Source organism: Ursus arctos, unplaced genomic scaffold (genome assembly GCF_023065955.2).
Source record: "Ursus arctos isolate Adak ecotype North America unplaced genomic scaffold, UrsArc2.0 scaffold_6, whole genome shotgun sequence".
Taxonomy (NCBI): domain Eukaryota; kingdom Metazoa; phylum Chordata; class Mammalia; order Carnivora; family Ursidae; genus Ursus; species Ursus arctos.
Window position 1 is genome coordinate 46,501,752 of NW_026623078.1, and position 14,000 is coordinate 46,515,751.

General features: G+C 45.6%; 1 protein-coding gene across 1 annotated transcript in view; it reads right to left on the reverse strand.

Annotated features, from left to right (window-relative positions):
• Positions 1-14,000, reverse strand: part of CDH17 (cadherin 17) — a 69,934-nt gene that overhangs the window by 13,834 nt on the left and 42,100 nt on the right. Inside the window, exons 11-13 of the mRNA XM_026495728.4 lie at positions 13,134-13,210; positions 11,014-11,205; positions 2,084-2,328 (exon numbers count right to left, since the gene is read on the reverse strand). Of these exons, the coding sequence (XP_026351513.1) occupies positions 2,084-2,328; positions 11,014-11,205; positions 13,134-13,210 (514 nt within the window). The remainder of the gene's footprint in view (positions 1-2,083; positions 2,329-11,013; positions 11,206-13,133; positions 13,211-14,000) is intronic.

The window sequence follows — 14,000 nt, forward strand, 5'->3', positions numbered from 1 at the left end:
GCAGTGGTTGGCAAAAGATGAAGCCAGGGAGGTGGAAAGAGCCAGATCATTGGAAGCAATGGGCAGCGACAGAATGCTGTTAAGCAGGAAGGCGATCTAGTCATATTTGTGTTTTCAGTGGAACTCATCAGCAGGTGTGTGAGAGTTGAATCTGAGATAAGACTAGAACCACTGGAAAACCAATTAGTGCAGCCCCTTGGGAAGGGACACAACATCGCCATAAGGATGTCCATGTCTTCAGACCACAGAATACCACCTCCGGAATTGTCCCCAAATAAAAAACAATTTAAGTTAGGAAAGAATCATATTCATACATAGATTCAAAATATTTTATACAATAAAAAAATACTGGAAACAACCTACGTGTCCAGAAGCAAGAGAATGATTAAAAAGTCAGGATGTGTTCTTTCATCAAATTAGTGTTTTTTTCCTAATATTAGTATGCTCTATATGCCAAGCGCTGTTAGGCTGTGTGTGCGGGTGATGAAGAAATCCTATGTACTTGGGATCTCATTCTGAGTAAGATGGGAACTCTTTGGAGGGTTTTCAGAAGAGTCCTATGATCTGATATACTTTAAGGACCACTGGATGCTGATGGATTACGAGTTTGCAGAGCCGCGAGAATAAGAAAGAACTCAGGCCGAAAACCTGGGAGTCATCCTTAATTCTTAATTGACTTACTACTAGTATCAGAACTATTGACTGATTATTCCTCATTCTTGAAACACTCTTTTCATTTGTCTTCTTATAGGACACTCCCCTTCTCTGTCTTCTTCCTCATCTTCCTGATTTCAATTTAATAATATTTACAGTATACCTTTTCCTTGATCCAAGAACTTTTCTTAAATGTTTTTGTTTTCCCCACTCATACACTCAAATTTGTATTCACTTGTCTTTGACTAATGATTTTTATAACATTCTCATGAAGAACGCAGAAGCATTTGTTAAACAATAAATGGTTGTAAATTATCAGCATTTTGTGCCCCATTATACTCTGTGACTCTGACGTATACAGTAATACCTACATTAAACCACACAGTTCTTTCCCTCTTACCTTTGTCTTTATGGGACATAGAGAGTAAACAGTAGGTGGGAACTTCACTCCCTGACAAGGAAAAAGGTCTTAGAGGTGATTCCAAGTACCTAAATCAAGCTCACTGGGAGGCGTGACTCCTGTCAAATGTTTTGAGAAATTTAAGGAATTGTCATTTATAACCACATGCAATGGTTTAAGCCAATGGTTTAAGCTGAAGTATTTGTTATGCCACAGATAGTAGTGCTAATGTGATAAAACAGAAGCAAAAGATCCGGGCTCAAATTCTATGTGCTTATTAACTATACAATCTTAAAGAGGTTATAGATATTGATACATACACAAACATATATCTTGGGCAAATCATCGCACAAGTTTAAGACAAATCTGCATAGGTCCTATTGCACTGGGAAAAACGTGATTGAGATTGTTAAGATGGAAAGATCTGCACGTTTTGTTTAATCACCTCAGCCTGAGCACTAGCCTCTCCAGGAGTGGGCTCTGGAATGAGTCTTGTCACCCCAGACCTGTTGTCTGGAGAACCAAGGAACATAGGCACTCTACATCCAGAAGATTCCCTTCACCCTATCAGGTGGGTGAGACTGTCCAGTTGGGCTTTTGCTTCATTCCCCTTGTCTAGAAAGAACTTCCTTCCACTCTAGGAGTTGGGCTGGAACTCTGCCCCAAACCCTGGCTCCCGCGGCGGGTACAGACACAGAGCCTGGCTTTGGGGAGCCGAGTCCCTGGACCCCATCTCCTGAGCTCACCAGCTCTCAGCTGGGATTTGTGGTGAGTGGGCTGGGATGGAAGCTGACACATTTCCCCCTTGCCTGAGCCTGATTTCTCGCGGAGGCCCCCAGGGTACTGATGACCGTTGGAACCAAGGTCAGGTTCACCCTGTGCCCTGGGATACAGCTTCAGATCACTGGCTGCTTTCTTAGGGGAGCGCTCTGGAGTCAGACCTGCTTCTCTATCCCTCCCAGTCCTCCCTCCTCCCCACTGGCCATGGCCCCAGCACAGCGAGGACCGCCCGGCACTGCTCTCCTCTACCTGACATCCAGATTTTCCGGATCCCTGGCAGTCACATTGCCCACTTTAGTGCCCACAGCCACATCTTCACCGACGTTTGCTTGGTATATGCGCTGGGAAAATTCGGGTACTTCATTCACATCTGTCACAATGAGCTTGAACGTGGCAGAAGAGCTGCTGTTGTAATTTACACCATACACCAAAGGCTCAGGATTTTCTGCTTGGAACACAATATCGTGAATGGCTGCTGTTTCAAAATCAAGAGGCTGTTTAGGGAAAAAAAAAAAAAGAGGAAAAATTAACTTGGCGGATGATTAGCCTCCTTGACAGGTTTATTCCCAACAGTCCTTTAAAAACTTTCGAACAGGGGCGCCTGGGTGGCTCGGTCAGTTAAGCATCCAACTCTTGATTTCAGCTCAGGTCATGATCTCAGGGGTGTGGGATCGAGCCCCACTCTGGGTGTGGAGCCTGCTTAAGATTCTCTCTCTCCCTCTCCCTCTGCCCCTCTCCCTCCCCTCCCTCTTTGTAAATAAATAAATAAATAAATACTTTTTTATAGAGCAGCAGTCCCCAATTTGGTGGCAGCAAAAACCCACTTCTCGGGATGATAAGAGCCTAAGTCTTTGCTGAAGGACTCATTAGAGCTTTTAATACGCTATATGCATTATGACTCTCCTAGAAGAGGAAATCAACACAGCATCCCTTAAATTTGTGTAACCCTGGATCCTTCATTCATTCAGCAGAAACTTACTAATTCTCTCAAGAAAATTCTCAGAAGACAGCTGGGGAAATGCTTATATAGAGACGTCCACGTTGTATAGAGAATGATTTCCCAGGGACCTCAGGATCCAAACCCCAAAATAAAGAACTTACCCACATAAAGGGTAGGAGAGGTTAGCAGAGAAAATTGAAAGATGGAGGATCTGCTCTCGTGACAGACCGTGCTGGACAGAGCCAGGAATCAAGAATCAAGAAACCAACTTGAATGTAATATGAGGAAGATTCTAACAGGGCTACCCAGGATAGAAGGAGAGGGGGGTGGGGGAATGGGATAGACCGGTGATGGGTAGTAAGGAGGGCACGTATTGCATGGTGCACTGGGTGTTATATGCAACTAATGAATCATCGAACTTTACATCGGAAACCGGGGACGTACTGTATGGTGACTAACATAATGTAATAAAAAATCATTAAAAAAAAAAAAAGGAGTGGCTTCAAAACACAGTAAATGCCCAACTCTGATAGCTTTCAAGAACAGGCTTAAACAACATGTGACAGGCCAGCATAGAAAGGACTTCCATAGCATTTCAGCAACTGGTTGCATGTGACTTTTAAGCTCTCTCTCAAGGCATTAAGTCCATGATTCTATGAAGGGAAGAGAATCCTAGTCCGAAAGGCCTGCTGAAGAGGAACAGCCCCTGAAGTTGGGCTTCTAATCTGGGATTAAAAGGCTTCTGGGGGGCGCCTGGGTGGCACAGCAGTTAAGCATCTGCCCTCGGCTCGGGGCATGATCCTGGAGTTCTGGTATGGAGCCCCACGTCAGGCTCTTCCGCTGGGAGCCTGCTTCTTCCTCTCCCACTCCCCCTGCTTGTGTTCCCTCTCTCACTGGCTGTCTCTATCTCTGTCAAATAAATAAATAAATAAATAAATCTTAAAAAAAAAAGGCTTCTGGGAATCTGTGAAGCCCTAGAAACCAAAATCTAAATATTTATATTATGCACAGATGTGATTTTTTCCTAGGGAGAGTATACAGTCACAGTCTCAGTGGTACCCGGGACCTCAAAAACAAAGGAACCAAAGTGAAGCCCAAAAAGCACATTATAGATTAGGGACACTACACTATTTGACTCACTCTCCCAGGCCCGTAAGAGCCAGGACCACTTGGTGGGCTATCAGTCTTTTAACTTTAGTTTATATCAGTTTCTCATTGGTTGAACAGAAAAGATAATATCCATTCAAGAAGAGAAAAGCTCATGATTGCATTAGCTTGGCCTGCCCTTCCCTAACATCTGAAGAAGTTCTCCACCTCAGGCCATAGTTGGCTCAATGCTGTCCTCTCTACACCCAATCCCCATCTGCTAGCCCCAAATGGACAAGCTCCATGTCCTCTAAAATCTCAGTACCTAACTCAGGACTCTAATTGCTTGGTTATCTATTTTAGATCCTTACTGAGCATAAGCTCTCTGTGTTATACTCATCTTGGCTTCTCCTCTCTTCCTTGGCACATAGTTTCCATCACGTATCAGTCAAGAAACAGGACAGAAAGGGACTCGTTCTTCTTGGGCCCTTGAGGGCTCCAGTGGAAAAGAGATTCTGGAGAAAATTCCCACTCTCCAGAAACCCCTCTCCTCCACACACACACAACATCACAACCCATTGCTAGTTCAATAGAAAGTACGATAGAAATGTTGTTCATATGGAAGAGAAAGAATTATGTATGAAGACTCAAGGCCATTTGAAATGGAAAACAAGAAGCAACAGACAGGATATACTATAAAGGATATAAAATTTTGTAAGCCAGACGAGATGTAAAAAAGAGGTTGTTCACAGAGATAAGCACCCACTGTCTGCAGGTCATGGCCCCATGATGACCTTTTGATCACCACCAAGTGGTCAGATAGGTCTCCCTACCTGGGGGCGGAATGCAAGCTGGGGCTTCTGACCCCCAGACACCCACTCTTCATCCCAGGGGATGAAGGCAGGAGCATTAAACCTAGAAAGCCTGGTATTTGGGACAGAAAGGCAGCAGCCCCCAGAGCAAGCCCGCACTGTGGACAAAGGATGCGCTCTCTGCTCCTTGCTGGTGTAGCCCAGCCCAAGCTCAGGCAGGCAGCTCCACTCTCTGTGCACTCAGCCAGAGGAGGCGCATCCCAGCCTCACACCAAACCGATCCTCGGTGGCTTCCCTGGCTTTCCCAGCCCATCACTGCGGCCCCCAGAGGTGGAGGATAAAGAAACGAGACATTATGTCTGCAAATGGGAAGCAGCCTGTGTTATCGAGATAGAATGCGTGAGGCTGAGAGTAGAAATCGATGACAGAGAAGACTGTGCGCCCCACAAAGGAGCTGGAACTTCATCCTTGAGAGCAGAGGGAGGCATGAGACACAAGACTGACGAGGTCAGAGTTGCATTTTAGGAAAATAACTCTGGAAGCGGCCATGTGAGGGTACCCACCCCCGACAGGGAGACTTGTTAGGAGAGGGAGTCAGGGCTCCTTAAATGCACACCGAGTGGAAGAACAAATGAGAAAGGAGCAGCCTGCCATTGATCACAGTGCTTAACTTTCACACCAGGAAAAACACCGAGCCGGGTCTTCCAGGGAAAAAATCAGAAATGAAAGACGCTAAATTAGCAAATGATCATCCGCAGAACTTAGTCAAGGACAGGCCTTGTCAAACCCTGTGTATCTTCGTTCATAACGTGGATGTGCCTGCAAAGCCAAGTCAAGAGACCTAGCGTGGCCTCTTGGGATGGTCGCGGGTCCTGTCTGAAGAGACGTAGTCATCAAATAAGCTGAAAAAACATGCTCGGGCCACAATTCCTCATCACGCAGCTGCTGGAAAGGTCAAACTCAGTGATTTGGATTCAACCTGGAGTCAGAGACAGAAGAGCTGAGGGAGAGGAGTGGAGACTGGGGACACATAACGCTGTCACCCATGATCGGCGACAAGAAAAAAGGGTGTGTGTTACTTTTCCACGTGACACTTGACCTAGTTAAAAATAGGTCCAGGCCTGAGAATTCAAAAAGACCAGCTGTGATAGAGAAGAGACAACATTTGCATTTAAAGAAATTAAAGCTGAAACAAAACCCCGAATTTCAGGAAGGGGATCGCAGGGGAATTATTGATAAGCCAGGCAGGACTCAGAGGCATAGATCTGCAGCTCCTGATGCCCGCTTGGCCCCAAGACCACCATGAGTACCGCACTCCGCCGCACGGCCGGCCGGAGCTTTGGGCGGCAGTAAATACTGAGCTTGTCTCAGCCTCAGCATCACGTTGGTGTGGGAAATAATAGAAAATATATGTATTGTTCTCTGCCCCTGGTTCCTGACACGGAGCCCCTAAATCCCTTGGAATTTCCCGGGTGAGAGGAGTACCTTTTGTTCTCATGAAGCCATTCTTGATGGGCTCCTGGGTTGCTTCAGCACGGAGGCTGCTCACCAGAAAGATCAAGCGCTTCTGGCCCCACCCCAGCCTCTCAGGAAAGAGAGACAAAGCTAGAGATTGAGTTCATGATCAACCCTGTCTATATGGTGAAGCCTCCATAAAAATCCCACAAGTTCAGAGAGCTCCCAGGTTGGTGAACATATCCCATGTTCTGGGAAAGTGGGGCACCTCAACTCAAAGGGGCAAAAGCTCCTGCCCTGGGGACACTTCCAGATCTTGCCCTACGGATCTTTCCATCTGGCTGTCCCCCTATGTCCTTTATCATATCCATGATACAATAAACTAGTCAATGTGCGTGTTTCTCTGAGTTCCGTGAGCGGTTTTAGCAAGTAGTGGGGCCTAAGGAGGGAGTCACAGAACCAGCCTATAGCCAGTTGTTCCAAAGTACACGTGACAACCTGTGATTTGCAATTGGCTTCCGAAGAAGGGGCAGTCTTGTGGGACTGAGCCCTTCACCTGTGGAGTCCGCACGATCTCCAGGTAGGTAGTGCCAGAATTTAGTTAAATCGTAGGCCTTCAGGCTGGTGGCAAAGGATTGTTTGGTGTGGAAAACGCACACATGTAGTGGCAGAAGTGAAGTCCGGTGGTAGTAGGAGAGCGAAGGAGAAAAACAGGGGGTTTCTCCTCTTCTCCGAGCGCATATTAAAATGACTAATCTGCGGGCCCTCCCCTGGAGAGGCTGAGTCAGCAGTCCCTGGTTCACACCACTGGACCCTTGGGTTGGGCAGGTTTGGCCCCTTCAGCAAGAGGGGAAAGCATATCAGCTCACAGACAGAATCCTGGCTTCCACCCTAGCTCGAATTAATCAGAATTAAAATAATGCTGGACATCTATCAAGTTTACTGTGTGCCAGGTACTGTGCTAAAAGCTATGTATGTATTTTCATGTTTAATCTTCCAACATCCTTATCAAGAAGGTGTCACTATTTTACCTATTTTTACAGATGAGAGAACTAAGGCTTTGAGAGCTGACCCCATGTGGTCAAGATCACAGGGCTAGTAGGTGCCAACACCAGGCCTCAACAGAAACCATTTTTCTAGAGGAGCCAGAGGCCTGGGGTCAAGTTCCCAGCCCTACCATTGCTGGGGGACCTGAACCCCATCTGTACAGTGGAGCTTAGTTCTGCCTTGGCTGGAGTCAGGGTGGGACCCTAAAGAGGAGGGATGCAGACATGCTCCGCGAAGTGGAGATGCCTGCTGTGGGCAATATGGCTTCCTCAGCGAATTCTGCCTGCGATTAGCACCTTTATAATTCAGGTGAACATTGCTGATAGAAAGGTGACTAAGAAACCTAGTTTCTGGATACAACACCAAAAGCACAGGCTGTAAAAGCAAAAATACACCAGCGGGACCACATCGAACTGAAAAGCTTCTGCAGAGCAAGGGAAATGAGCAGCAGCATGAGAAGGCAAGCAACAGAATGGGAGAAATTATTTTACAAACCATTTATCTGATGAGAGGTGATTTGCATCAGATAAGAGGTGATATGCACTGCAATTCACTAGTATAAAAAACCAAAATAACCTGATTTTTGCCTAGAAATAACTAGGCAAAGGACTTAAAAGACGTTTCTCCAAACAAGACACACACCTAGCCAACAGGTATATTAAAGATGTTCAGCATCACTACTCATCAAGGAAATGCCAATCAAAACCACACCTGTTAGGATGGCCATGATCGCATTTAAGAAAAGAAACAAGTGCTGGCAAGGACGTGGAGAAATTGGAATCTTCCTGCACTGTTGGTGGGAATGTGAAATGGTACAGCTGCTGTGGAAAACAGCCTGGAGGTTCCTCAAAAACTGCAAACTAGAACAACAGTATCATCCAGCAATCCGAACCTGGATACTTACCTCAAAGAACCGAAAACAGAATATTGGCACTCCCATGATCACGCAGCCTTATTCCCAACAGCCAAGAGGCGGACACAACCAAAAGGCCAGCTGACAAATGAATGCACAGGGAAAATGTGGCATATACACACAGTTACACAGCCTTTTAAAAGGGAAGAAAATCCTGCCATGTGCTACAGCATGGAAGAAACTTGAGGACATTAAGCTAAGTGAAATAAGCCAGCCACAGGACGAATGTTTGATTTCACTTCTTTGAGCTACCTGGAAAAGTCAGACTTACAGGAATGAAAAGCAGAATGCTGATCACAGGAGCTGGAGGGTGGGGGGAAGGGGGAGCTGCTGTTCAAGGAACGTAGAGTTTCGTTCATGCAAGCGGGAAGAGATCTAGAACGCTCTACAACAGTGTGCATCTAGGGAAGGTACACTACAAAGGTAAGAGGATAAATTTCATGTGATGTGGTTTTTTCCAAAACTAGTTTTAAACATTAAAAAATGATGAACATGATGGTTCAAAAGCAATGGTAGTCCCCTAGCAGCTTAATGGGCAGGGAATTAGAAGCCTAAGTCATACACAGGTAACCACATTATAGAGTCTAATTTATTTAAAACATGAAAAACAGTATAAATACATGCACCTGTCACAGTGAATACAGACATCCTAAGGGCAGCTGGTTAACATCTGGTGTATCCTAACCAAGAATCCACACCTTAGGGTCAGTTGCTGCTTAGCGTCGAAGAGACCTGAATCAGAGGTACACACTCCAGAGACAGCTCCTGCAGGCCTCGAGCTCCAACCCGCTCAAGCAGTGCTAGAAGGTTTGATAATTGGCAGTGATCTTACAAAGAGAGGAAGGTGGCGATGTTCGTGGTATCCAAGACATGTGGTTTGGCTTAAAATATACTATCATCTCTCAGTCATCACATGAACGAGAGTGGGAGCGTCTGGCCAGTCCAGCAGCCTATACCCTTCAGAGTTCTAGAATCCCAGTTCAGTTCTGTTTCTGTCTAAGATCCCCTTTCTTTGGACAGTCAAACAATCCTCTCACTAGAATACTGTTATCCCAGTGCCCGAAGGACAGAGAGCTAGGACTTCCCAGGCCTAAAGCACAAGTTGGATGACGGTTTTTGTGCCTGTCTGCTAATAACTGTATATAGGACAGAATTCAATTATTTATTCAACCAACAAATATTTATCAAACTCTACTCTATGCCAGGCAGCATTCCAGACACTAGGAATACAAGCACAAAGCAATAAGGACACGACAAGGATTTTGGTCAGGGGCCCGCTCAATTGTAACATGCCTCCTCGTGTCAAAGTTGTGTGGAAGGCTACTCACAGCTCGCACCCACCACTAATCATTCGGGGTCACCAACATCTCCCTACAGGTGCCCATTAGCCACAAATGGTCAAATTAACTTAAGTTGGCTCACAGCAAGCCACCACGAGAAAGTGTTGACATGTGGGAATCATTCATACTGAGATGGGCAGCTCTCTACCTTCTCTTAGATGGCTAGAGAGCTCTGGTCCTGGGAGAAACTGGGAGCTATCTGCCCCCTCCTGCTAGGAAGGGATCCCCCGTGCTGCCTGGACCACCCACTGCCAGCTCTGAAAACGACCCTTTCCTTTATCTGATCCTTCTGCAATTCTTCTTCTCCACGTAGACAGCCATGAACAGGGCAGGGAGAGTCATCCCCGCTCCTTTTCCAAATGCAGACTGACACAGGATGCTAATGGTTTCAGTTGGTCCTCACGCAAACCTCGCTGCTGGAGCCCCGTGAGGCCCTTTGTTGGAGGTGAAGTGTATGGTAAAACTAGGATCAGAATCCCGACACTCTGCTCCCGGGCTCGCTTTGGCACTAGCACGTTTCTCCCCATGCTTCTATTCATTTTCTGTGAAATTATTCTACTTTGTCTTCCTCTTCAGCTTTCCTTGATTCTGGTCCAAAACTTTCCTCCTGAGCCTTTTTTGCAGCCTCTAGTACACACACTATAAACCTTCAACAGCCAGCCATGCTTACAGACTCACTATTGCTGTAACTCTGACCCCTTATAATTTCAAATATATCAGATGGCATTGAGTAATGCTTCCTATTGAGTCATCTGGTAAACCATTTACATGCTCTGAAGCATCGATGAGGCAGCCACGGAGAAAAAGGTCAAGATTTAGGCTTACAGTGGGGGGTGGGAGTGGGTTGAGGGAGGGATAGAAAGATCCTGCACAAAGAAGCAGGTACTATAGTAATCATGACTTTGGCTCTAGACGTCTTAGTCCTTACAGAAGATAAGATAAAGTAGAGCCAATGAACTTAGCAATATCATAAAAGATGAAAGCAGGGTGTTGGCAGGAAGGATAGGATGAAAGGATAAACTTGTCTATTAAAACTTGAAAGGAGATCTACCAATTTCCAGTCATTGTTAAAGAAGAATCTATGGTTGACACATTAGAATAGAGGGTCTACAGCCTTAAGGGTCCGCAGGGCTCATCCAGTCTAATACCCCACATTTGCAAAAGGAAAGGTAAAGCCCTGAGCAAAACCTACCCACTCCCAAGACTTAACAAATAAACATATAGAACACCAAGCTGAATTTGAACTTCATGTAAACAACAAACAGTTCTTTTAGTAGAAGTATGTCCCAAATATTGCATGGGACACACTTATTCTAAAAAATTGTTTATCCTATATTTTATATATCTTATATGGCAAACCCACCTCCCTCCACAAAAGTCACTTGCTCAGTTAGCAACAGACCCAGAACTAGAATCTTGGCCTTCTGTCTTTCAGGAGGTCGAGAATGAATGAGTGCTCTAGGAGTCCCTCACCACAGAGGTCACTGCGAGGTCACTGCTAATCCACTGCTCTGCTTACCGATCTTGCACCATCATAAGAAACTTCATTTATAAAAAGAAAAAAATCCATTAAAGGGGCTCTTTACCTTTTTAATTATGACATATCCAGCATTGGTTTGGGGATCTGTGTCAACCCCCAGTCGTCCATCACTGTCTCCCTGTGTAATACGATACAGGATTTTAGAACTCCCCGTGAAGGGCTCATCACCATCGGTGGCCTGGATGGTTAAGATGGTGGACCCCACGACTGTGTCTTCAGTAACGGTCAGGTTTCCATACTAAGAAAAAAACAGGGAAGGAAATGAGAATGTCCATTGTCATCAAGCATAATTGCCAAAGGGCAAATTTGTCTCTTTGGATTCACCGCGAACACAAGTCATAGTCTGGATCAATACTCACCAAGCGTGCTTTCCTAGTGAGAACTACGTAGCGTTGATTTTGACATCAGTCATCCTCGTAGACTGATATCCATTGCACCCAGAACCATGTCTCGGGGAGCTACTGGGAGGGTTCTAAAACAGATCCCCCTTCTCACGTCCAATGCGTTTATTAACTGCAATTATGATACTAGCGATGATAGAAACAAAGAGCTACTGTGCATCGAGAGCCTAAATTGTGGCAGGCACTTTACATATATTATTTTAGTTAATCTGTAATCCATCAAGGAAGGGAGGTAAGAGGCTGAACTTTGGAGTCAAACAGCCTGGGGCTGAATCCTCGGCCTGCCACTTAGTAGCCGGGTGACCTGAAGGAAGTCCCGTCATTTCCTCAAGTCTCAGTTTCATCGTCTGTCTAACGGAAATGATAGCAATGCAACCTACCTCGGGTTTGCTGTGCGGATTGAGAGAGATAAAGCACTTGCCCCCTCACGGCTGGCGCCTGATAAGGATTCAGGAAAGATAAGCAAAAAAGCACCCTATCGAGTAGCTACAGCGTCATCTCCATTTGGCAGAAAAGCAAAGGATTGGAGAGGTAAAGCCCACCCAGGCGCTCACAGCTAGGAAGTCCTAGAATTGGGACTTAGGCCCCTGCTCGTCCAACTCCAAAGCCTGTGTTCTTGCTCACTGTCCAGGACCGTCTCCCACCCCTCCACTGAAAATCCCCCACATCGTCTCTGTCGGTATCATGATCTTAAAGACGGTAACAGGCAGGGTCCCCAGGAGGCCCGGGGCAAGGACAGATGCCCACTCGCTCTCTCCAGGGCTCAGTTTGCATTTCCAACTCCCAAAGCAGGGTGTTCTTATCCTCAACATAAAACCACCATGTGGATGGAACACAAGAAAACCACAACCAAGGAAGGGCTCGTGGAGACTGAGAAGGAATGGGCTCTTTATCTCATGCCTGCGGGGCCCCAGCACCTGCTACCCCTTATGTTCAGTCACACCTCTTGCTGCCTCAAGTCCTCTCATAAATCAATTCCCTTCCTTTGTCACAGCCTTGTCCCTACTTTGATTTACGATCGTCATCACCACAGGGCTCTGGGCTGTCCCATAAGTAACTTCAAACATGACAGTCACAGTCTAGTCAAACGCGCTTCTCTCTGCTCCAGGATAAATACAGACCTCCCTTTTAGGGGAAGCAGTGGTAAAGCCACCCCCAAATTTAAAGCCCACATCAAAGTCAATGAACATTTATCTTGACGTTTTCTCAACTGATCTTTTTTCTCCTGCTCTTTCTGCCCAATTTTCCTAATTCTTGCAAATGTCTTAAGCACATTCTTCTTTGGCTTAACCGAGAGGTCCATTTTTCCTCTCCTTTCCCTTACCCAGTTATTGCAAAAGGAATTTAAATCACCAATATTCCAGATATTAGGTTTTTGACTAAAAATGCTTTTTTTTGAGACCTAGTGGTAATCCATTCACTGTCACAAAATATATAAGGATGAAATGCAAATAGCCATTCAACTCCTTTCAATTTGAGAAAGATTGCCACTGCAGCTTTTAAGCAAACCCTTGGAAGAAATAAGCCATTGGTAGAAGTTTATAAACAGATGTTCCCAGATACTCTTAACAGTGGATGCTGTTGTTCCCTGAAGATTTCCACTGCAGATGGGGTCTGGGTTTGTTACCAGTGTACTGACTATAAAGCTACCTTTAAAGTCTGGAATTCTTCCTAACTATTCATTGTGTCTTTATCCCAGAAGTAAGGGTCAAGTAATATGAACAAAGTAAAGAAAAAACAACAGATGAAAATGAAAACTACTCACATCTGATTTTTCAAAGATGGGGATCTGGTCATTGATATCAATAACATGGATCTGCACATGACAGAGGGTTTTGAAATCTGAAAATCAAAGTCATATCACAAAAATTTTCATTTAACATCATGCATTAAAACCAGAAATCTGCAAGAAACACATTGGCAAGGGAAGTGACAGTCACGACCACAATTCTGCTACTGACATGCAGTGTTTGTGGGGACACGATTCTCTGCTCCCCACCTGCACCCACAAGCAGGTCAACAAAAGGAGGCTGGAGAAAGCTCTGAGAGAAGCTTCCCTGGGCGTCCCGCTGTCCTCCAACCGCCCCTTCCCAGGGAAGGCATGTTCCTCATCAAGACTAGGTTTGGTTTGGTTTTTTCCCCGTGAAGCAACCTCTCTTTTCTATCTAGTGAAACTTCTGCAGCCTTCAAAACCTAGTGCAAAACTATCTTTCCAGAAAGCCTTCCCTGAGTTGCTCAGCCGGCTGTCTTTCCTTCTTTGAAGACTTCCAGCACTTGCCATCCTGCATCTTCTCTGTCCTCTATGGTGGGAAGCTCGGGTGCCTGCTCCTTCAAATGAGGGAAGAAGCGGTACAGTTAGCCCCTCTCAAGAGGCCTAGCTACCCAGACTATGGGAGGCAAGAGGGGGTCAGAAGTAGCTCGTGGTATTGCATGGTGCACCGGGTGTTATACGCAACTAATGAATCATCGAACTTTGCATCAGAAACCAGGGATGTATGGTGACTAACATAATAAAAAAATATTAAAAAAAAAAAAGAATTAGCTCGTGGAGCCCTGGGAAAATGACACAGGCTTTGAGGAGTGGGTTTGACAATTCAAAGATCTAGTCTGAGAGAGCATGCTCAAGCTAGGT